Raw genomic sequence first — 26400 nt, 5'->3', positions numbered from 1 at the left:
GGAAAGTGACAAAGAAAAGTTTTTGGAAATGCGAACTATAAGTGCACGAAAACTAATTCATGATACTAAATTTAGTACAATTTGGATTTGGGTGAACAGATAGAGCTGGAATCCCGAAGTGAGGGATACTGATGAAATGTAACAATGAAAGGTTTTTGGAAATTCTAACTATAAGTGCACGAAAAGTACTAAATGGTACTAAATTAAGTACAATTTGGATTTTGGTGAACGGATTGAGTTGGAATCCTGAAATTTGGAATGAGGGTCACTAATGGAAAGAAACAAAGAAAAGTTTTCGGAAATTCGAACTGTAAGGGTACGAAAAGTAGGAAATGGTACTTAATTTAGTACAATTTGAAATTGGGTGAACGGATTGAGTTGGAATCCTGAAATTTGGAATGAGGGTCACAAATGGAAAGTAACAAAGAAAAGTTTTTGGGAATTCTAACTATAAGCACACGAAACGTACTAAATTTAGTACACATTAGATTTGGGTGGAATGCTGAAATTTAGAATTAAGATTACTGTTGGAATCTAGAATTGAGATATGGAGGTAGCTTTTGAAAATCGTACTAATGTGCACGAAGCAGTACTAAATCGTACTAAATTCGAAACAATTTGTATATGCGTGAACAGATTACTGTTGGAGTGTAGGATTGAGGTAGTTTTGGAAATGCGTACTTATGGAAAAGTGCTAAATGGAACTACATTGGCTATAATTTATGAAAGTAGTTATAGGAAAGTCGTGTACGAAAAGTGCTAAATGGTACATTTTGGTATTTGGTACATTTTGGATATGGTACAGAATTTTGTTCAATTTGTGATTTTGTAAAGGGGTAGAACTGGAATTTTGAAATTCTGTATTAGATTAGTAATTGGTGTTTAGAGAGGAGGTGGAGAGGAGGTTTTGAAAATGCTTACTTATTTATACAAAAAGTACTAAATAGTACTATAATTTGTTTCAGAGGAAGAGATAATGCTGGAAAAGTGAATTGCAGTTGGTATTTGTGTTGAATATTAGGAAGTAATTTTTGAAACGTTTACCTATATATGTGTACGAAAAGTTTGGTAACATGTTGGTACCAAAACCATTTTGGTTTTGTGTAAACGGTTAAAGTGAGAAATACCTGCTATAGGAGAACGAAAAGTAGTAAATGGTACTAAATTTGGCGTTGGGTGTAGGAACAAAGCTTGGATTATATAATTTGGACAAAAAACTACGAAATGGAAAAATATTTGTTAAGAAGATCATTTTGATATTTGAGATAAAGTTCGGAGTTTGAAAAATTGTACTGAATATTGTTCTATTGATGTTATGTTAACGCGAAGGCGTTTCTAAATAATGTACTGGAAATATGTAGTCAAACGTGAAGTATCTTTTCAAAATTGTTTTTTGTCTTTTTATGTTAATTTGAAAACGTGGTCCAATAATAAGAAGGCCTAAATTGAAATGCATCAAAAAAATTTACCGTTATATACGGTTAACATACCCGTGCACATTAAGTACAATTTTTTGTAAAAAAGTTTTTTCTAACCTTTCATGCCACAAATTCCGAATTTCGGTCGGAAAATGTGCTTAAAATCTTTAAAATACTCTAAGTCATCAAAATATCTATTTTAATAAAAGTGTATTGAAGTAGACATTTTTTAAATGAAATTTTGTGTCCCCAAAAGGTCCAAATTTAACGAAAATTTGGCAATATAGATTTGTTCTATTTTTAAAATACACTAAGTCGAGGGGTACCGTTATATGGTGATATACGAATTTTTGTGGCCATTTTGAATGCCGAAAATTAGGTTCGTAGAATTTTCGGGTTCTTGGCGAAACCGCTGAAGCTAGAACTTTTAATTGTTGTGAAGGGGTGAGATAAAGTTTAGTGTTTGGAAATTCGTACTGGGAGCATTTTCAAAACCTTGACCAGAAGTCAAATCTGAAATTAGCAATATGAGTCGCTGTTGGTGTATGTCTGTGATATGAGGTCGTAGTTTTGGTAATTCGAAATAAAAAATATGGTAGGTGCGATATGGCAGATATTTTTGGAAATTCTAACTGCAGTGTACAGTATTAAAAGTAATTAAATCGATTAAATGTTGAAATTAAAAATAAGTTTTAGTACAACAGAATCGCCAGTGTTCACCTCTTCCATATAAAATATTGTTCATATATATTTTATTCCCTTTCCGCATACGAAGTAGCGGGCATTTGCTAGTAGTATATAGAACTTATTTGCCAAAAGTTAGAGGAATATCTGTTGGGATATACAAGTTATAGAGAATCTTTTTAAAAATAGAATTTTTGTCTAGTTGTTCCATATCCACACTTATGACACAAATGTGAAATATTGTACATCATATGGAACAAAGTGACAAAACAATTTTCCCATCTTTGCCTCAATAAATTCAAAACTTTTTGTTTATTTTATTTATTTTTTTTTAATTTGTAAGTTATTATAATATTAACTTCACACCTGAAAAGAACATAAGATTTCGGGCAGAAACATGGTTATCTCGAAAACTAGAGCAGATAGGAAAAAGCCGCCGAAATTTAGATAGAGCATACGCGAAACCCTCGAAACCACCTATATCTCAAAAAGTCAAAAATGGTGTAGGGGACACTTAAGCATGACACCGACGTTATGTTAAAGCCATGAGTTACGATATGTAATAAATGGTCTACTAAAATAATTACTAGTGTTTTTCTTAATAGTGAATGGTTTTCATAGCATGTGCCTTGATTTGTCTAATTTCCCACATGCCACCGGCATATGTCTCTCTCCAATATAATTCTGCACATATTTAATATCTTTTTATAGACATAAAATTTTTATTTCTTAAAATTATTTCTGCAATATAATAAAAAATAACCTTGTAATAAAAAAATTATTACCTAAGTATGGTTGTAAAATAGCTGTAAATGTGGTCTAAAAAATATAATATTACAAATAAATTCTCAATTACAAACAATATTAGAAACATAAATTTTAATAATTAAAAATTTTAATAATTAAAAACAACAGATACGCAACCTTTCAATTTTGACTTTGAGTGGTAGAGTACCATATACATTTTTCAATAGAGCAACCTAATCCCTCGTTAATTGAAAATTCATTGAAATCAACACTAAATAAAAATACATCACCAGGACATCAAACAGAATATCACATAAAGGATACTTTAGAAGTAATGCAAACTCTATTAACAGTCTTAGCAAAAAAAAAAAAAAAAAAAAAAAAATGACGAAGTCTACACATGCCGTGACCATAATATTTATAATACCTTGTTTAGTGTACAAAAGTTATATTACTCCAGTTTTCTGAAATGTATTATTGCAATGTAATAAAAAACAACCTCGTAATAAAAAAAAATAATCGACTTGTTTGACACATATTTCCCAAGCAAACCTGCAAAATATGAGTTAATGTAGCCCACTAAAATATTTTAACAAATAAATTCTTAATTAAAAACCAACAGAAAAGGCAACATTACCCAAAAAAAATTTGCAAACCTACAAAGACTCAAAAACCTCAATTATATAACCCTTCACTTCACTGTTGACTTTGAGTGTCATATCACATAGCAACTTCCTAATAAAGCACCCCTAACTTCTCTCCTTAAGCTTTACATATGTGATCTTAGTACTCCTAACGAAAAAGAAGAAGAATGTCATGATTCATGGAGTTGGCATAACAGCTCCATTACCATCGACAGCCAGCAGTGGCAGCTGTAACTACCAAATGCCACAACAGCACATTAATGCTGCCAAACTTCTCTCATTACCAATTCATTTCCTAGTCTTATGTCTTCTTGTTGTTATTGCTGCTGCTATTGTACAACAACAATATTTGTAGTATTGGCCAAGTGTTTTGAGCAATTAACTAATAATATTGCCAGATAATGGACCTGATTAAATAGTGATATAAAAAATTGTTTACTTTCAAAACAATTTTTTTTTTTTTTGAAATACCAAAATGCATTTATTTGTTGGGTAAATCAAATAAGGAAAAACATAGACAAGTGAAGGTGACACACGAGGAGGGTATTAAGTAAAATCGATAAACTAAATTGTTACAATATTTGGAAGTGTGTTTTTCGTTTGTTGTTCATATAAAACTGGTGTAACATAACAACAGAACCTTGAATATAATTTAAATTGAATAGCAGCATGGATACGAATTTGGGAAGGGCATCCTTACACTCAATGTGCAAAATTGAAACTAAAAAAAAAAATAAAATTGTCAAAGTGACTATATTTTCAATGTGTGGTATTCAGGGAAAGCTTAAAGCTTACAAAACTCCTCATCAGTTTCCTTATGTTTTGATTTTCATTAAAAATGAATATAATATTATTAATACTTTTACACCAAATCGTGGGACAATACAAAATTATTCCTTAAAATTCCTTAAATTATTCATTTCCATTTGACCTTACGGTATTCTATAACACCATCCGACAATTTTCAAATAAATACGTTAAGATGAACCAGACAATATACGTCTGAAACTATAGGAAAAGTGGAGTAAAATGGTACTTAATATTTTTGACCTTTTAAAGGACATTCAAATTTCAAAGGACAAAATTTTTCAAAAAAATAATTTAAATACTTGTACTCATCTCACGATGCTTATAGCATTCAAGTATAACAAGGACATCAAAAATGTCCTTGAAAAATTAAATACTAAAAAATCCTTGTTATGCAAAACTTCCTGAAATTTCAATATCCTAGCTCTGTATGTTATTTTTATACCCTCAGCATTTATGCTAATGAGGGTATATACACTTTTATACGTGCAAAATGTGCCTCATCGAAATAATGGTTTTAGACCCCAAGTATATTTGGACGAAATCTGTTTCAGAAAATTTGGAGTTGATTTAGCCATGTCCGTCCGTCTGTCTGGCTGGTGCGCACGATAACTCTCGAACGGATGAACCGATTTGTTTCAAGTTCGATGTTAAGTTCGATGATGGGTTATATCGGCCCACTCCTTCCGATACCTCCCCCACAAAAGTTGGAAAATGTTCGGAGAATTTTTGCGCACGATAAGTCTTGAAGGAATTAACCGATTTGGTCAATACATTGTACATCGTGAAATTTCTATTAGATGATGTTCCAATATGGACTAAATTGGTCCACTCTTTCGGGTACCTCCCACAAAAAATTTCGGAAAAGCGGGGTGGTACGGAGAGTGGAAGTTCGGAGCGGGTGGTTCGGAGCTGGGTGGATGTTCGGAAGAATTAATTCAATCGTTCGTTTCAGTTTTGCTTAAATAGCGGTTTTAAAAAATGTGACATAGCGGAGGTTACCCGTCCCTCCGAAACATGTCCTCCCTGCACATTCTCTGAAATTTTCAGGAAAATCGGTTCGGTAGTTTTGAATAAATAACATATTTAAAAAGTGGGTGTGCTAAAATAGCCTTTTTAAAAAAGTAGGGCATGGTAGAGGTACCCCGCCCCCTCCGAAATTAAAAAAAAATATATAGCCTTTTTTGACCAAGGGTTTTTCCCTGTAAATTTTCTGAAATTTTCTAGAAAATCGGTTCAGCCGTTTTTTAGTCTATACGGAACATACATACTAACATACACACATTGTCTTTTATATATAAGAAGATAGATATAGCATTTTTAAAGAAATGGGGTATAGGGGAAGTACCCCGCTCCTTGACAATTTCAGAAAAATCGGTACAGTAGTTTTTATAGAAAATATTAAAATTGGAAATTGAAAAAAGCGGGCTTCGGGTTATGACGAACATTTCACAGAAACAATTATTCAAATCGGTCCAGCCGTTCTTAACTGATGCCATTACTAGGGTGTCCAAAACCGAAACCGGTTAACCGGTTAACCGGTTTTGAGTTACAAAACCGAAACCGGTTTTCGCCAAAATAGTCATTTTCGGTTAACCGAAAAAACCGGTTTTTTGTGTCGGTTAACCGGTTTTAAAAAAGTAGTAATATTTTTAAAATTTCATTACAATTGTATTCTTGAAAGTAAAATAAACTTAACTGACAAAAGGTACGGAAAAATTATACATGTCAGATACCTTTAAACTTCACAAATATTTTGTGTAAAATGGCACAACTCCAATATAGTTCAATTGAACGATCTATAAAAAAACTGTGTATACGTAATAAATCACGGTTGTTTGAATGACGTTATTAACACGTTTTTGAATTAGTACAGTAAACTTAGAACTTGTTCTAAGGGTAACGATAACAAAATGCATTTTGATTCTGGCACTATAATTTGAGGTTCTCAACGCAAGAAGGAGAATCCAGACTTAATAAAATGTAAATTTAATTCCTTTGGTACACAATCTTATATCTGTAAGGGCTTTTACTATTCTTAGAGCACAATTTCTGTCTTATCTTTGCTGTCTCCACTTTAAGGTTGAATGTTAAATAACAAGGATATTATCAGATAATTATATAATAACGAATAAGTTATACTTAATTTACCCCTTGCCGTACATTTTTAATCAAATATTTATAAATTATGAGCAATTTTGTACCTATTTTGCAAAACCGGTTTAAACCGGTTAACCGGTTTTGAAAATTTTTGAAACCCGAAAACCGGTTTTTGAAAAAACTGAAAATTTCGGTTAACCGAAAACCGTTTTGTTTGGAAAAACCGGTTTTTTGGACACCCTAGCCATTACCAACGAACGACATTTGATTTGGTAATTGGTAATTTTTTAGAATTTTTTTTAGACATTTTTTAGACATTTTTGTATATTTTACTCACAAAACACCAAATTTTGAGAATTTCGATAGTTTTCGTGTTAAACCAGGCAATGAAGTTGGTCACCGCACTGAATGCCTTGCTTCAATTCCCAGGCCAGTTAATGTCAAATTGGGCGTCGGAACACAATGGTTCAGAAATCGATTTTTCTGGCCAAAACCCTATTTTGTTGTTCGCCGATTGTTAATTTCTATGTGGGATTCGGCAGTAAACCTATTGAAACTAAGGAAACCAAAAATTAGGTCAAAATATTGGAAGGTCCTAAAGACGACAATTTTTCCCAATTTTGGAAAATACATTATTTTTGCAAATTTCTGGAGAAAAAATTGCAATGTTTCGGAAAATATAACAGATATTGTGTTCATTGTTTTTTGCTAGGTAGGTAGGATTGTTGCCATTAAGAAGTGTTATTTTATTTTTCCTCAGGTACTAAATTTTAGTGATTTTCCAACTTTAGTGGACTAGAGCTCTTAGGGAACAACAGAATGATGCCTGAGGGTGTCCTCATTCAGCCCATACATACTTTTGTATCATTCCCGTTCCGTCGGTCGTAATGACTTTTTGGCGTCCATGTTCTCAGGAACCTTCCGGCGTACTTTCCTAGATTATACTAAAGAATAAATTCGTCCTTAAAATAGCAGTTCAAGTATTCTCTCCTCATCTGAAAACTCGAAACATTCTATCATTTTACTTTTCTTTTCACATTTTTTTTCAATTCTTTATTGCGTGTAATATTAATATGGCTAAGAATATATCGACACCTCCAAATAATAGTATGCTAAGTCTAAAAAGTGAGTTTTGCAGGAGAAGCTCTCAAAGTGTGGAAATTTTTTTGAACTTCAGTACTATGCTAAGTCAATATTTGTTTATAACTTCTGTTCGGATTGACCGATCATTACCAAAATTTGACAGAATTTAAGTTAAAAGACGTTCGACACCTCCAAATAATAGTTTGCTAATTCTGAACAGTGAGTTTTGCAGGACAAGCTCTAAAAGTTTGGAAATTTCTTTGACCTTCAGTACTATGCTAAGTAAATATTTGTTTATAACTTCTGTTCGGATTGTCCGATTATTACCAAAATTTGACAGAATTTAAATTAAAGGACGTTAAATATAAAAATGTAAAGAACTTGAAAACATGCTAAGTCGACTTAGCATACTATTGTTTGGAGGCGTCGATATAATGTATATATAGACAAGAGGTTAGGAATATATAATTCCTTTTCTACTTCATAATTATTTTAAAATGTGACAATTTAATTTTTAAACATTTTCTCATTTTTGACAGAACATCTTTAATTGAAATTACGCTTGCTTAAATTGATATTTTTATTTCCGAAATTTTACATGAAATTCCTTTTAGATATTCGGCTTTTAAAACAGTTAGTAATTGAATTGATTATAGTTTTAGATATTGAAAAAATATTTTTTTTTTTTTCATCTGAAGAGAAAAATTTGTATGCTCAATTATTCTTTAAGAATATTTATGATGAACTCTGCCTGTTTAGTCCGCACTATAGGAACTTGGGGAACAAGTGTAGCAAAGGCTCTCCCAGTGGAGCCAGTACGTCCAATACGTATGAATGGCCATCAATGCAATGTAAAGAAAATAACAAATAAAAGACGATAGTTTAATAAGAGGTTTGACTCAATTACGGTTAGTTTATTATTGGTAAAAAATACTATGCAACACGAAAATTATTAACCATATTCTCACACCGCAGCGTGATATAAGACCAAAAATAAGAAGACACGCGTCCCGGCGTTTTTCCCTAACACTTCCACTTTCGCGGTTATGGGCTCCCAAAGACCTGAGCCCTTGATGTCAAAAGAAATAATTTCATCAGGCTCATATCTTCCACACCGCTGAGAATTTGAGTTTACTTGTTAAAGCAAAGTTGTAGCTCTCGACTTAAAGAATAATAATTGTGAAGACATAAAATAAATTCAACCTCATCTTCAAGGTCAAATTTCCACTATAATTTTATCCCGGATTTTAGGCTACTGATATCAAACCGATTAGAAATGAAGCAAACAAACACCTACAAAAAAGTACCGTAGGTTTCAATAAACAACTTTCTAGAACAAACGAACTCTGTAGAAACGGTTCTTAATGGCCAAAATAGCAATACAATTGAGACTTTTATCCTCTTTTATAAGTTTCTGCTCCGTAGATACTAAACCGTTGAAAAATCAAGAAAATAACACTGCGCAACATTTTTAAGGTGATCTTGTGCAAACAACTCGAACTGAGGATTTTTTGAAAGTACACACCCAAAAGACAAGAAACCCTAGTTTGGGTTTGTTGTGTCAGATCCAACTCGGATTTTATGGCCCCATCTAAACATGGTTAAATATTGAGTTTTTAATTAAATTCGGGGCTATATCTCTGAAACCAATGCGAATCTTCTTCTGACCCCTGAAGCAAATTTGTAGATAAGGACAAGAATAAAATATTTGGAGACATAATGATCTCGAAAAACTACATTTATTGCCTCAAATTTCAAAATATATGCAAAAATTCCACAATTTTTATACATTTCGCACCGTATCTGAATATTTTCTTTTGGAAAAATATTCCCTGAAATGTAATACACAACTCTTCAGAACATGTCATTTTTGTCAAATGTCTCTATGCCGTTGTTTTCAGTACATTTTTCAACGTCGATTTAATAAAAAATGTCAATCATGTAGTTAAATCCGAAATGCGAGAATAAACTGTTGATGTGAACTGTGTTTGAAATACGTGTTGTAAAAGATATGATGCAAAATACCGCGGAAACAACATGAAGTTAGCATTTTAGAGTTTCAGAATGTTCTAAAGAATTGTTGAGAACTTTATTTGGAAGATTTTTGCAAAAGGTTACTTGGTTCAACTCCCAATAGTTTAGCCGATACTGACCAGAATTTCAGCAATTATGTAAAATTTGTTATATTTTATAGATTTAGATGCCCTAGATGGAGTTTTTCTTATGTGGTTTTTTCAAAAGATAAGTTCTACTAGTTTAGGGCTACAATATTGCTAAGGACAGCAAGGCCAAATTCTTATTCGTTTCTGAGATAAAGGCCTGATAAATGCAAAAAGTGTAGATTTAGCGCGGTTTAGATGAGGCCATAAAATCCGTACTGGATCTGACAGGACAAAACCCTACTAGGGTTTTTATAGTCTAAATATGTACTTTTAAAAAATGCATACTAGAAGTTGTTTGCATTTTCAGTGTTGCACAGTGTAATTAACCACATTAATGTACCAAAATATCAGTAAACAATTGATTGGAACATACGAACTGTCTATGAACGCTCCTTAATGGTGAAAATGGCGAAAAACTTTTGAAAATATTCGATTTTTGTACTTTTTTCTCAGATTCTGATCCATAGATAACAAACCGTCCAATATTTAAAGATACCGTCAACTACAAAAATTTACCTATGATTACAATGAACAACTTTTTAGAACACATCTAGGAATGATTGTTTAAGCTGAAATCCACAAACAATTGAATACAATTGTTTAAAACTCAAGGAAATTTGAAAGGTTTTGAGAATGTGGACTGTAAGTAAATAATGGATTATAGAAGAGAACAGTGGTTCGCTGACACTAGCGGTGTGCTACAATTTAGAGTGGTAGCTTAAATAATTTCTCAGACCGAAACTTATTTATTCAAATGTCGAAAAGCGAGTTAAGATTAGAAACAAAGCAGAGTTAGATTTCAAATAATATTGGTTTATTGGGACGAGTCCTGTGTGTGTGCTCACCGTGGATGACAAAATAATAAGGCCTAAACTTGAGCCAATACCAAGCAAGAAAATTCATAATTACAATATTTTACATTTAGGTTACTTAACGTAAATAATTCAGTATTCGTTAAGGCAAATATGTAAATACTTAGAATAGGTATATGTGTCGGTAAAACAGTTCAAGTAAGAAAATTCAAATTCAAAGATATAAGTATAAACTAGTTTAGACAGTTTTGTTATTTACTGAATAGGAAAGAATGATTTAAAATTATCGTTGATTTTACAATTAGGAGCCGTTTATACAGAGTTCGTATGTTCTAGAAAGTTGTTTATTGAGACTTAAGGTACATTTTTGTAGGTGGTTGTTTGCTTCAATTCTGATCGGTTTGATATCTGTAACCTAAAATCCGAGAAAAAAAATTATAGGGGAAATTTGACCTTGACGTTTTTGACCTTGAAGATGATGTTGAATAGATTTTATGTATTCACATTTATTATTCTCTAAGACGAGAGCTACAACTTTGTTTCCACGAGTAAACCCAAATTCTCAGTGATTTAGAAGATATTAGCCACACAAATGATCCCTTTTTGACATCAATGCCTCAGGCCTTTGTGGCCCCATAACCGCGAAAGTTGAAGTGATAGGAAAAATCGCCGGGACACGTGTCTTCTTATTTTTGGTCTTCTATCACTCTGCGTAGTCAGAATATAGTTAATAAATCATGACTCAAAAAATGACACACAGTGTTATGTATTGTTTTTTTTTTTGGTGTAGGCTCAGTTGATACCTGCCCCACAAACGCGTAAAAACTACGCTGGAAACTTTCAAATCTTCACCTATTTAAATTCGAATTATTATTAAAAGTATGGATCTGTACATAGTATATTTAGGTCCATCACTCATGTTGTTGTATTTGTCATGTATTTTGCTGTCGGCAAAGGCGACAGATACGTTTTGAATTGTTCTTATTTGTATAGTTATTGTCTAGTGTTGTTGTTTTTATTGTTGACCTGTTGTTGTTATTATATGTTGAGGGTTAGTTTGGCTTAAGGTCGTTCGAATAAAACAATGTTTATTTTATTGTTTGTTCTCTAATTTTTATTGTTTCCAATATTTCGACTGCCATCGACAGTCATCTTCAGGGATATTCTACGAAAAACACAATATATTATAAATAGATAACAACAAATTACAAGACACAAATTTACATTTTGTGAGAAAAGCCACAGTTTTGCTGCACTGTCTACGCTAAACTAAGGTTTTTTCTCTTTTTACTTATGAACTTAATTCCTATAGATATGTGCACAGTGGTCAGTGTCAGTTTTGTAGTTCATTCTTTGGTCATTCGGGACATTTATTATATGCAACATTTCTAATGTAAAACGTCGTTTGTAATTATTTTCTTGTGTCAATATATCTACATCTTTAAAATTTAGTTTGTGTCCAGTTAATGTGCAATGTGCTGCTAGCGCCGTCTTCTGTTCTAAAGGTTTGTCTGTTTTTTGATCCGACTTGTGTCCGGATAGTCTAGTTTTTAGTTTTGTTTTTGTCGTGCCAACATATATGTTGGCATATGTTGGCTCCGTCCCCATTACATTTGATCTTATAAACTACATTGCACTTGTCTTCTTTTTTAAGCTTTGCTTTTGTCTTACTAAATAAACTATTGACGGTATTGCTACATTTTTGTGCTAATTGATATTTTTCCTTATTATAAATATTGGAGTTACAAAATCGTTCTGATAGCCCTGGGATATAAGTTATCGATTTATTGTCTAGGATATAAATCCTTAATTACGTCGACTGCAATTTGCCTTGGGTGTTTCCTTGTCTTTTTCCTCCTTGTTATAATGTTTAATTTCGTATGTATTTTATTTTTTTAGTGACGTATACGTTGTGGCAGTAGTTACTCGCACCGATGTTCGTCGAATAAGTAACGCTGAATATAATAGGACTAATAAGAAGTATTCAAATATAGTATCAATGTCAACTACTTTTGCTGCAGATGTTTCCTGTTCATAGAGAACCCGAAATATAAATTTAAAGCTACATCGGCTGGAAAACCTGGTTAAAAGATTCAAAGTATGTGAAAGAGGCAGGTACCTTTTGCGCACCATTTGACACCATAAATTTATGTCAAAATCTTTTGGAAAGAAAACAGGCTATACTTTTACAATAAGAACGCAAAAACTATACGAAATAAATTTTAAAACGTATTCTCCATCGGGGCTCCACCTGTAGTTAAACCAAAATATTTGAAATTTTGCTGGGGAGTAGAGTTGTGCCAAAGGAACTATATGGAACTATCTCGTTCACTTCGTAGTTCCAATGGCCCACATTTTTTCTTTGAACAAACTGCGTATACTTAACAGCACACGTTACATTTCATGCTGTTAATCATACGTTTTGGAACTAGTACAAGGAACTAGGAACTAGATTACCCAACTCTACTGGGGAGGACCAGAAGAAGTAGACCGGTATCCTCTACATTTTATGTAAGTTTTGAACAACTAATGCGATGGGTAAATAAATAAAATTTGGACCCAATCGGCTACTCTCTTCGAAAGTTATCTTGCACACTTGACATTTTATTTGGCGGTCGTAGGTTTTTCTACAGATAAAGGGTAATTATCTCAAGAAGTATAAACTTGCACAAAAAAATATTCGGTCGTAATTTCAAAACTATCATAGACATGTTCTTAAACTGAACTTTTGCGAACAAATTTGCAGTTTTGTGTTCGAGTTACACAAAGGAATGAACCGGACCTGGTAAAAGTATTATAATGTGTAACAAATCTGTTACATCTTTCGAAAGTTATTGTGCGCACCATTTCTCGGAAGGAGTGTAGAGATGTTACCCATTTTTGAGCTTGATCTAATTTTAGACAAAATATTACGGGATGCAAAGCGTGGACCAAATCGGTTTCTAGGGTTGTCGTGAGAACCAGCCATCCGAACGTACGGACAAAGGCAAATCCTCTCCAAATTGTCTGAAACTGATTTCGTTAAACATACTTGAGGCTCGAAACCATTTATTCCAATGATGCACACCCACGTTAGCCTGATCGTATAGAAATATTAAAAATAATTTAAAAAAGTATGTAAATTATTTAACAAAATAAAATATTTTAAACTTTGATATATTAACCTAAGCTCTGAGGCCAATGGACGGATTTAGATGGTATTTTAATTGAAGAAAAATAACTTAAGATGTCACCTTTCAAATATTGTCAGGAAAAAGGATTTTGAATCATTGTGTGTCGGTGTACCCCATAGAACGGTACTATACAATTGAAGGTGTTTGAGGGGTTTTGACTTAGGTTTCAATCGATGGGAAGATTTTTTTCTACAGAATTTGCCGTAAAAGGTTTTAGTTACATTCTCCCTTTATGGAAATCCCGACTTTAGGTATTCCCGAGGATTAACAACCATTTTCCAACAGCATTGGTTTACCCCCAGTTTTTGTAAGCAAATTTTTTCGTTTCTCAGAATTCTGTTATAGCTAAGAATAAATCGGCTAAAATAAAACATTATGAATTTTCCCAATGCCCAGTATATTGATCAATAAAGACAATTCGTTAAAAAACGAATATTTTTACAACGAACAGCGGGTTAATTTGACAATATTGGTTGTCAGAGCGCTGAAACCTATATACAAACTTTAAAATTAGCCTCATAATGGAGGGATGCTTGCAAAACTGCCATTATTCTATTTTATGACTTTTGGCGCAGTGGCGTATACGTTTTGACAATACTTATACGCTGTGGACTACTTTGTATTTTTAGTATATTTTAGAGAGATTGATCTTTTTGTCCCCACAATATTTCCTTTCTGTTGTAAGTAAAACACAAATATATATATTTTTGTTTCTCAGAATTCTGTTATAGCTAAGAATAAATCGGCTAAAATAAAACGCTAAAAATTTTCCCAATGCCCAGTATATTGATCAATAAAGACAATTCGTTAAAAACGAATAATTTTTTACAAAGAACAGCGGGTTAATTCGACAATATTGGTTGTCAGAGCGTTGAAACCTATGTACAAACTTTAAAGTTTGCCTCTTAATGAAGGGAAGCTTGCCAAACTGCCATTATTCTATTTTATGTATTTTGCCGCAGTGGCGTATACGTTTTGACAATACTTATACGCTGTGGACTGCTTTGAATTTTTGGCATATTTTAGAGAGAAAGATCTCTTTGCCCCCACAATATTTCCTTTTTGTTGTAAGTAAAAGACAAAAATATATCTTTTTTGTTTCTCAGAATTCTGTTATAGCTAAGAATAAATCGGCTAAAATAAAACGCTAAAAATTTTCCCAATGCCCAGTATATTGATCAATAAAGACAATTCGTTAAAAACGAATAATTTTCTTATAAAGAACAGTGGGTTAATTCGACAATGTTGGTTGTCAGAGCGTTAAAACCTATGTACAAACTTTAAAGTTTGCCTTTTAATGAAGTGAAGCTTGCCAAACTGCCATTATTCTATTTTATGTGTTTGCCGCAGTGGCGTATACGTTGTGACAATACTTATACGCTGTCGACTGCTTTGCATTTTTAGCGTATTTTAGAGAGATTGATCTCTTTGCCCCTACAATATTTCCTTTTTGCTTTAAGTAAAACACAAATATATATTTTTTGTTTTATCGATTTCAATCACTAGGATTATCGTTACTCATTTTTATTTTCTTTAATTTCCTTCAGTATCACATTTTTCAACTGCATCTTCTTCTTCCATTTCTTTTGCAGAAAAATGTTTTGTTGATTTATGGGGGGTTGTTTGTTTGTTGTTTTTGGTAACATAAAATATTGGTTATATGCAATGAATAAATGTTCAATTTTGTATAGCTATGGATGTATGTATGTAAAATACTATAGAAATTATAACAAAACACGTAAAATATTTTTAATACTTTTTTTTACAAAATGAATACAATACGGTTTGTCGTCTATCAGAGGGGTGGGGTGTGATTATAATTTTTTTCTTTTAAACTATACAAAAATAAACACATAACGCCATATGACATATAACACAATAATATCAATAAAAAGTTGCGCTAATTAAAAGCTTAGCTAAACTACTAATCTAAGAAGAATGTTTTTCTTTTCTTTAAATAAAATCTCTATACATTCCTGTTGGGGAGTAGGGAGGAGCCTTCTGTTTGGCGGCCCTTAATCTCAATTTATGTTAAAATAAAGTCTTACTATTTTTTTCTTTTGCTACACAAAGTTAGCTGGACGGACCATCATATTATGGAGCTTTTTGTCTTACTCACATATTGAGGAGATCACTAATTAATGCACTCTCTCTTGGAGAGAGGGCCAAAAATAAAATTAAATAATGTTTTTCTTTACCTTATAAAACTACTCATGGTTGACATTGCCTTAAAGTTAAACAAACAAAAAATAAAACTTATAAATTGTTCTATACACAAAAAGATGGCTTAGAAACTAAATAATAAAAAAATATTTTATATAAAAAAATCTCTCTCTGTGTGTTGTTGTTGGTTGTTACTCTTAAAACTAAGTTGTTGAGGGGAGAATGGGGTTTGCTAATAAGAGAAGAATTTCGTTCCTTTAACTCTCTCCATTTGTCAACGTGGTTAATTTTTGGAGAGAGCCGGGTTTTTTATCCAAAATGTAGTTGTCTCTCTCTTGCTATACACTCTCTCGTTTGGGGTTGGTTTTCTTGGGGAGTCGAAGGTTCGCATATGGGGGTTTTTGTTTATATAAAATCTATGTCCGTTTTTTGAGGCCATTATCACGTTTTGTTGTTGTTGTTGCAGTTTTTGTTATTGTTTAGTTTTTTACCACTAGTTTATCAAAATCCATAACCGTTAAAATCAGTACTCATTAAAGCCATAAAACGTTTTAATATAAAGGTCGGTCTGTGTCTCATTTTTTCTTTCTCTCTCTCGTTCTCAATTCACTCTCTCACATTTAACATATCACTGGTATCACTCTCTGAAGCTATATCTCTCACCGTAGCCATAGTTGGTTAGTTTTGGGGGGGGATATTTACACTTTTTGTTTTTGGTTTCCGGGAAAGATTGGCTCTCAGATTGTTCTCTTAGTGATGATGCTGTTTTGGGAAAAAGAAAAGACAAAAAAGAGAAAAATTCAAATTAGAATCAAACTAATCTAATACAAATGATGATGATTGCCATAGCCATGGTAACCATAGCTGTGACCGTGATCCACCTCATGTTCCAGGGACAGTTCATGGTGGCTCTCGATGTGATGGATGGGTTCATGATGATGTTTCTCGATTTTCTTGTGAATGAATTCGGGTTCCTTGTAGGAGATGTGTTTCTCATGGTACTCGGGAACATGTTTTTCCAAATGGACTGGTACTGGTTTCTCATAGGGTACATGGACGGGGTAGGGTACATGTTTCTCTACTTTAACTGGGATTTCCTTGACAACGGGGTAGGGGGCTGGTACATGAACCTTAACTTCATAGGGTACTGGTTTTTCAACATGCACTGGTACAGGTCTGTCATAAGGAACATGTACTGGAACGGGGACCTTCTTGATAACTGGCACTGGTACAGGTTTCTCAACATGATAGGGTACTGGTTTCTCAACTGGATAAGGTACAGGCTTATCGACGGGCACCTTAACGGGATAGTGTACAACTTTTTCAACGGGATATGGTTTCTCCACGGGCACATGGACCTTTACGGGATAGTGCACCTTCTTCTCAACTGGATATGGTGCTGGAACATGCACCTTAACTGGAACATGTACCTTCTTTTCTACAGGGTAGGGTGCTGGTACGTATACCTTAACTGGGACTGGACGATCATAGGGTACATGTACTGGTACGGGAACTTTCTTTTCCACAGGATATGGAGCTGGAATTTCATGTGGTACCTTAACGATTTCCTTTACCTCATAAGGTACATGCTTAACCACTGGATATGGTTTGGGCACTTTCACCTCAACGGGAAAGGGTACATGTTTCTCAACGGGAACATGTACATGTTTCTCCACTGGTACTGGATATGGTACTTTCTTAACGATAGTTAAGGTTTTGTGTTCATGTATGGGATACGAATGATGATGATAATCTTCGTAATGATGTAGGCCACGTTTAGTTTTGGTGGTCTCATCAGTACCATCGGCAGATTTTTTCTCATCTTCGGGCTTGGCATCCACCTTTTTATCCTCAGCTCCGGCTGGTTGCTTTTCTTCTTCGGCACGTACTTGAGTGGCGACTACGAGAAGTAGTGTCGCGAGCAGAAATGCTGTTCGCTGTGGTTGGAAGAGAGGGGGGAGGAAAAAATGGTTAATTATTATTAATATGAGTTATTGTGAGGGGGAGAGATGCGAGGGGATTGAAAATCGTAGAGAGATGCGAATTGAATTTATTTGTTATTATTATTTTTTTTTTTTTTTCAATAAAAATGTTCAAAATTTTTGCTATTTGGATTTGATAAAAAGTAAGTAACAAAAGTGTACTGCTTTTAAAAATAAAAAAAAATGTTTTGGAGTGTAGTGCTAGTCGGGCCTAATAATAAGTATAAAAAATCTGTATTTTTTAAATAAAAAAATATTTGGAAATTAAGAAAAACAATATTCTTTGCAAATATTTTATAAACAAATTCTCTTAAAATTCCACGGTTTTCTAAAACATTATATTAATATTATTTGTAAAGCCGGCTCTGATATTAAGGCACCTCTGTCGATGTATAGTAGCAATGGAAATGTCCCATTTTCTTATATTATATGCCTTTGAGTATGTTGCTTCGTACCACTAGATGGCGCTGGTTCTGTCACAGGGTTTTCCGTTTGAGTCTAGATACAAATCGTTATATGTTCTTCTATGTACCACTAGATGGCAGTGTTAGGGCGATTCATATCATAGCTTAGACACAAACCACATTTGCCCACATTGCCATACTATACCTACTTTTTTGCTAGAAACTATTTGTTTTAGGCATAAATTAGATAGGAACAATCTGGAAGAGTTATTTTTCCAATTCAGAAATCTTATATAAATTTCGATCAGTATATGCATCTTTTGAAAATTCCACGCTTTACTACTCTGGTGTTGAACAGGGAATGTTGGAAAGATCCAGCACCGATAGGTTTTGACTTAGGAACAACAAGTTGGTACGTCTGTGAACATACAATGTGAATATCCATGCTACAAGGGGTGTTGTCATGAGATTTAAAGTCTGAGATCTAGTCGAATGCTTTTTGGTGGGGAAATAAAACCGAGACATTTTAGCTATTTCTTGACTTCTATAGCTCTAAAAGGTCAAATTCGATCCAAGACATAATTGAGTATTTTATTCCTGCAAATTTTTTACGATTATGTATGTTAACCTGATAGATGAAGGGGATGCAAATTGAAAATAATTTATTTACGCCTTTCATTACCTAACAGAGTTTCGTCAAGGTGATCGGAAAATTATCTAAAGGGTGAATAGAGATTTTAAAAATAGTACGCTATGTGGAAAAGAGGATAGTTTGATACGCGTCGGTAGATAGATCATTTAGACATATTAGGTCCATCATTTAGAGCATTAATAATCACCTTTGACAGAAACTGTAATTATGGCAAAAACTCCCTATGTTAACTTACATATCCCGCATATTTTTCAGTCATGAGAACTTCGCTAAAGTAATGTTGGTCGTTAGACTAGATCATAAAAAAGGGGGAGTAGATGCAATGGCCGGCCCAGTTGAAACACTTTCATATATTTTACTTCCAACATGCAAAGTTTTGTCCAGTAAAGTAGGACAGAAATAATAAACAGATTTTCTTGATTCTTCTCGCACACTACATTTGGGTTTTAGAATTTCTAGGTGAAAAGTTTCTTCTGGTCTCTCCAAAGGTGTTCGTGGAAAAATTAGATTTTAGAATACATTTCCTCCTTCAGATGTTATGCTACTTGGGAGAGATAAAATGAATTCTTTAGATTTTTGATGTATTTTGTCTGTGAAAGAAGCAATCGATAGATTTTCTAGATTTTTTCAGACTGCATGTTGTCATAGTGACTGGTGTTACTTTTCTATGGAAATGAAAAAAATTATCTTTTCTCTTCGAAGATGTTCCTTGGGAAAATTAGTTGCTAGAATACATAGAAATACAATACAGTACATTTCCTTATCCAGATTTTATGCTATTTGGGAGAGATAAAATGAATCCCTGCGCTTTTAGACATATTTTGATAATCTGATGAAAATAACAATAATAAAACGGACTTAACCGCTTTAAGCTCAAAATGCAAATGCCCTGAGGTTGTCAATGTTCTGCACTCTATTCGGAATTGGCACTGAATTGAAGAATTGTTTTCATACCCTACACAACTTTGTGGCAAGGGTTTGGTAGAGGTGGAAGTCCAAGAGAGGAGAAGCCTCTTGCTTTTGTGAAGGAAAGATAATATTCAGGGGTCGCAGTGGGTAAAAACTTTTGTGGGGAAATATTCAACGTTTTATTCTAATGGGAATATCTCCGCTACTATTGAATCTGTTCCAAATTTCGGTAAATAACGATATTTTTCGGTAAGTTAGAGACGAATAAAAAGTAGTCGTAAAATTCTACCAATAGCAAGAATGTTGTCCGTTTTTATTTGAACTTTTCGTACATAGTTTTACGTTTTAATTTTAAAGATTTTTATCGGTAACTCAACAAATTAGTTAGAGAATCGCAATACTGCTAAGAAGGGAAAATGAGTACGATGTGCAGGGAATACTGAACAAACTCCCTAAAATCTTTAAATTTCAAATATTTAGAATATAGTTTTCGCCAAATCAGATTGATAGTAGGTGTAAGATATAGAAGCACGTAAAAGCATTTTAAAATCTTTCCAGTATTTTTGCTGGATATAACTAAGGCTGTTACAGGGTGATTATATTTAAGCATAGACATAAACCGTTAGGATACAGGTGTTGGTACAGGGTGATTCAGACATTTGCATAGAATTTGATTTTTTACGTTGGGATTTTGATTGGATTATTTTTCTATAAATGTCGGAAAAATACATATGTCATTTAGTCCTGAGAACTTCCTACCAACAAATGGTCTAGATTCAAATTTGTCTTTGTTTCCCAAACATTTTTAGATTCATAGTTGGAATTTACTGTTTCCAAATTGGTTTTAACTTAAGAGTAGCTATAAGATGTTGGGGCATGCAAAAGCCTATTAAAAATCGTTTGTCACTGGACGAATCAATGATGATAAAGGTGTTTTGTTTTAGCATGGATATAAACCATTAGCTTTTCTTCTATCTGCCACTAGATGGGGCATGTATAGGAACTGGGTGATTCTGTCATTAGCACAGATCGAAACCACAATAGTTTTGCTCAACATCGCCATCCTCATAATTTAATTTCTGTTTGGTGATTATGTCTCTTTAATAAAAAATAATACACATGGGATTTGCTACTGAGATAATATTTTAAAAATAAATATTATTTTAAAAATCCCTACGGCAAATGGGTTTAATAAAAATGTTCGTTATTATGTCTTTAAATTGAAGGAAAATAGAGGTTATGTTCGTTTGCAACATGGGTAAAGAAAGGGCTTCATTGGTAGCTTGCTTCAATTGCTTGATGGAATTGATGTTTATAAGAGAAATAATAATAATTGTTCCACAAACATCCCATAAGGGACAAGGGAGACTTCTCTCATATCAATGAGTGCACCCCGATTCATATTAGCTCAATGATATGGGACCTACAGTTTATCGCCGAGTCCGAACGGCGTGTCTAAGACACCACTTTTGTAGAGAAGTTTTTATAAGAGAAAATACCAAATAAATTTCATAATATTTTTTTATTTTTTAATAGTTGGAATTTACTTTTCCCTAATCGGTTTTAACTAGAGATTAGACGTTAGGGTTAAAATGAAGCTTGATGGAATTGGGACTTGTAAGAGAGAAAATACTACAAAAAATCTCCTATTTTTTATGTTCAAATGGTTGGAGTTTAGCTGTCCAAAATCTGTTTAAATTGGTAGCTTCAAATACTCGATGGAATTGATGTTTATAAGAGAAAATATCAAATAAATTCCAAAATATCTTTTATTTTTTAATAGTTGGAATGTAGTTTTCCCAAATCGAGTTTAACTTGAGATTAGGCGTTAGGTTAAAACGAAGCTTGATGGAGTTGGGATTTGTAAGAGAGAAAATACTACAAAAAATCTCCTATTTTTTATGTTCAAATGGTTGGAAGTTAGCTGTCCAAATTCTGGTTTAAATTAAGAGTAGGTGTACTAAGTCGGTGCGTGCAAAATCCCATTAAGATCTTTCAAGTACTGCCACTAGGTGACGCTGATGCTGTTATAGGGTGTTTCTGGCTTAGCATAGACATAAACCGTGCAAAATCCCATTAAAATCTTTCAAGTACTGTCACTACGTTACGCTGATGCTACTATAGGGTGTTTCTGACTTAGCATAGACATACACCGCTGATGTTCATCTATTTACCACTAGATGGAATATGTATAAGTACAGGGTGATTCAATGAATAGCATAGACATACACCATAATATTTTTGATTGAATTGGAGTTTAAGGATATCCATATATTGCCTCAAACAGATTCTTATTGTGGGAATTTTGGAAAAGATTTAGGAGCTTCCTAAAAATTGAAATTTGTTTTCTTTCTTTTTGAACATTTTGCCTACCGAATACAGGAAAAGGCTTCAAATTTGTATGAAAACTTCACTTTACAATATTTATCCAGTTTTTTATAGTTTGTATTTGTACAAGTTAGGGAGGATGGAAGTTGTGGAAAGTGAAATATGTTTCTACATTCGACTATTCTTACAACTTTTGATAAAAATTGCAATAAAAACTCTTTCCACGATTCAATTTCTAAAACATTAATAACAGTTAATTTGATACAGATTGTCTTCTGCTGCTCGATTGGCCGAAATAGGTTTTAATGATCTCAATCCGCCTCAAAAACTTATAGATGTTTTTTTGGAATTTGGGAAAACTCGTGAATTTTCGAAAAATGTTTTGAGCAATTGAGGGGTTATATCCGATTGCCATAGATTATTTTTCCAATTTCTATAAAAAGTTGTTGATGGGATTTTAGATCAACAAGAACCATAAAAAGTGGAAACTTTTTTCTAGTTTATAGAAATGCTTCGCTTGATTTGGTTTCTACCACTTTAAAACGTGACCAATGAAAGGTCCTAGGCGCTTATAAAGGCAAATTTTCCAAAGAATAGCATGGTAAGTTTATACAGTTTTAATCTCTGTAATTGTTTGATGAAATTTAGCCTTGAGGACCTCCAAATAGAAGGCAATGAGAGGTCTTAGAACTGCAATTAAAAATACATTAAAATATTTTGGGGGCCACCGTGGTGCAATGGTTAGCACGTCCGCTTTGCACTCAGAAGTTCTGCGGTTCGAATCCCAGGTCAAGCTACATCAAATTTTCAACAGTGGCAAAATCCCCCCTCAGTAATGCTGGCGACATTTCCTGAGTATTTAAGCCATGAAAAACTTCTCTATAAGTGGTGTCGTAAGACACGCCGTTCGGACTCGGCAATAAAAAGTAGGTCCCATATCATTGAGCCAATATGAATCGGCGTGCACTCATTGATGTGAGAGAAGTCTCCCTTGTCCCTTCAGGGATGTTGTGGGAAAATATGTATGTATGTGTAGATATTTTGGAACATTGGTGAGTGATTTTGTCAGTAAATATTTTGGAACATTGGTGAGTGATTTTGTCAGACAAGCTGAGGAGATATTTTTTCAACTACCTTATTTGGCTTTGTCAATGACTAATGGATAACTTTGAGAAATAGTAACGACATTAAGCCTTTAAAGCCCTTTTTTCGAGAACCTTCTCAGAGCTGGGGCATTATATAATTTTTTTAAATGCGTGAGGGATTTGGTTTGACAACCTGAGTTGGTTTTTTGGATCTGGAGGTTTTAGGACTAATGGAAATATTTGAGAAATAATTAACACGCCAATCCTTTTAAGATTTTTTAAGATAATTATTTTATAAGGACTTACAGCCGTATCGCTGATTAGGTGCTTTCCCTTTCTTTTGTTCCAATTTTATTAGTTTAATATTGAATCGAACTTAGATCTGATAAATATAATTTTAATTGGGAATCTGTATATTTTCCCAGATCCAAAGTGGTAAATAAGGTTGATTGATTTTTTGAAATTTTGCCTGTTAGGGTGAAGATCATTTTTAATGATTTTTATTTGCTTTCTCGTTTAGAGTTAAGCTTGATGATCGATTTTTTTTTTCGCAACTGAAAAGGATGTTTCCATCAAAAATATCCTTTTGAAACCTTTGTATAGTATTTTCAAAAATTTTGATTTTAATGTCTTGTTTTTTTGTTATGCCAGATAATCGGTGGTCTTTGGAAGTTGAATTCGAGCTACACGTATTGTTTATGGCATTTTTTAAGCGGTATGGAATTTTCCGACAATCGTGTTTGGTGCACATTTTCCTTAAATAATATGCATCTATGTATCACTACAGTGTTCCTTCATTAAGATCATGATCCATTTCTCACTTCATGGCACATTTTGGATGAATTATTCATTTCCTTTTTAACTGTTCTTTCAAACTACTTGTTTATGTTAATCCACATTTCTTTTTGATGTCAATGTCCTTTTCACACTTCAATTTTTTGCTTCTTAACAAAAGCGTTGACCACTACTCACCATTAACTTCATGGTGTTTTTGTTTTTTTGTTTTGTTTAGCTTAGTTAATGAAGTAAAGCAACTAGCCACAAATATCCACAAAAATTATCCTTGTTTACAAATTACACAGTAATGCTGCAGGATAGAACACGTTCACATGAAATGAAGAGAGAGAAAACAGAAAACTTTAGTAATTGTTATTCCTTTAAAATTGTCTTTTTTTCTTTAAGCAAATTATTAAAATTTATTTTTTCTTTTGTCTCTATTTTTTTGTTATTGCGATGATAATTACTTTATGTATCCGAGCCGCACGTTTAACGTAAGGAACGCACACGTATCTTAAAATTTAAGAAAATCTGTGCTAGATTGCTATGTTGTCTATAGCTGCACAGTTAACAATTAAATGATACCATCCAAACGGTTAGCACTAACTTTTATACCGAAAAACTTCAAGAAACCGAATAGAAACCAAAAACCAAACATAGCTCGCCAGCAATCAAATGAGCAGAAACAACGCAACTCTTGTGACGCCAGCCAAGGGGGGGGGGCGAAGGGGGCAAGAGATAAAGTGTCTGTCTATACAAGTGAGCGACGAAGGGGTTGGGTCACTGGCTAAAGATCCCCCAAAAACGTTACAGGTCGTTTAATGTAGATAGAAACAACAAAACCAACAACAACATCAGCGAAGTAAGCAAAAGAGACGGTTGTCTTGTTTTGGCTTTTCTGCATTCGCTCGGTTGGTTAAAACAAAATAGTATAACCAAGAAGCTTGCATATAACCCATACAAATTACAACGTATGGCTAAGCCAAGCAAAGCAAGACAGAGTAGAGAGGCCGTCAGTACAGGTAGTAAGATGTTGCGGGGTAAAACTTAAGCCAAAAATATTGGTAAAGCCATATTAGAAGAAAAACAAACTGGCGGCTATGTAATGAAAATGCAAGTTTAGCAAAGGCCTAGAGTTTTCCACCAGACACCCCACAATATCAAATATTATTGGGAAAACACACAGCCCGGGAGAGAGGGAGGTAGAGGGTAGATCAGGTCTTCTTAACCAAAAATATAGCACCCCACCATTAACATCATCCTCACCATCATCCAAACACCAAACTAGGCAAAAAGACCAACACATTATTGTTGCAATAGGAGTTTTTGGTGGATTTGTTGTTGTTTTTTTTTGTGGCGGCATCAAGCCATAAACAAAAACAACAGCAGCAACAAATTTTGCCATCATCACTCATAGCCAAAATGATTACAGTTTGTCTAGGCACGTTGCAAGTATTTGTTGGTAATTTAAAACTAAATCAAAGCATAATATTTTTGCTTTGGTGTTGCCTCACACCGCACTCATTCACAAAAAAAAAAGTAGTAATAATAATGAACTGTAACAGCAGCAGCAGCCAAAAACGTGCAACAATTGGTGTTGCATATGTATTACCGCCAACACTTCTTCGTCTTCTTCTTGTGCTGCCTATTAACCATTCACTGCAGCATGAAAAAGTGCGAAAATGTAACAACACTTCTGACGGTTTTGTTTTTTTCGTGCTATTGCTGTTGTTTTTGTACCACCTCCAGCTAGTCATCCAGCCAGCCAGCCAAACGTGAACAATGGTGATGAGGCATTGTTTTAATGATTTTCCCCAAAAATCATTTAAAGCGAACTAGTGCACTTAGAAGAGGCCCATTAAGGGCCTTAAAAAATAACTAAAGATTATGTGAAACAATTATTCTGAAGTACAATTGAATTTGAAAAACATTACTCTCTGTAATAGAGGGTAATAAATGAAGTTGAGCCAATGGGGGAATACTCCACTCAAGCAATCAAAAAAAAAAAAAAATTAAAAACCTTTTTTTTAAATATATTTTTCATATACATATAATGGATTTTTACACAAAAATTTTTGCATAAATAATGGATTTTTTAAAAAAATATTTTTTCAATACGTTGATTTTTAAAATATTTTTTTTTTAAATATTTTAAAATTTTCCCAAAAAGTTTACGATACGTGGATTTTTTAAAAAATATAATTTCTCAACATTTTTTCAATACGTGGATTTTTTTTTAAATATTTTTTCGATACGTGGATCAATACGTTGATATTTTTAAAATATATTTTCCCAATATCTTTTTGAGATTTAGGCCAATGTGACTTTTTATTTGTTTATTTTATCCAATATTTCGCAATTATATAAATTGCATCCTCAGGGAATATGTAAAAATGCTAGTCAAGTAAACGTAAAAACTATGATAGAGTTCACTATCATTGTCGGTTGTTAAAATTGCACATTGGCCTAA

At 33.3% G+C, this 26400-nt stretch overlaps 2 protein-coding genes across 3 annotated transcripts in view; one reads left to right on the top strand and one right to left on the bottom strand.

Annotated features, from left to right (window-relative positions):
* Positions 1 to 26400, top strand: part of Ance-3 (angiotensin-converting enzyme Ance-3) — a 511373-nt gene that overhangs the window by 61712 nt on the left and 423261 nt on the right. The window lies entirely within an intron of this gene.
* On the bottom strand, positions 15108 to 24517 carry LOC141392702 (uncharacterized). Its single transcript, XM_073965583.1, has 4 exons — positions 24398 to 24517; positions 24126 to 24240; positions 16675 to 17730; positions 15108 to 16555 (listed from the first exon to the last, which is right to left on the bottom strand). The coding sequence occupies exons 2-4, from the start codon at positions 24135 to 24137 to the stop codon at positions 16544 to 16546; spliced, it is 1080 nt and encodes a 359-aa protein (XP_073821684.1). The 5' UTR covers positions 24138 to 24240; positions 24398 to 24517; the 3' UTR covers positions 15108 to 16543.

This window comes from Musca autumnalis, unplaced genomic scaffold, assembly GCF_047663935.1.
Source record: "Musca autumnalis isolate F117 unplaced genomic scaffold, ASM4766393v1 scaffold_2, whole genome shotgun sequence".
Lineage (NCBI taxonomy): Eukaryota > Metazoa > Arthropoda > Insecta > Diptera > Muscidae > Musca > Musca autumnalis.
Note: the sequence above shows the minus strand (reverse complement) of the source record. Positions and strands in the feature narration are given on the sequence as shown.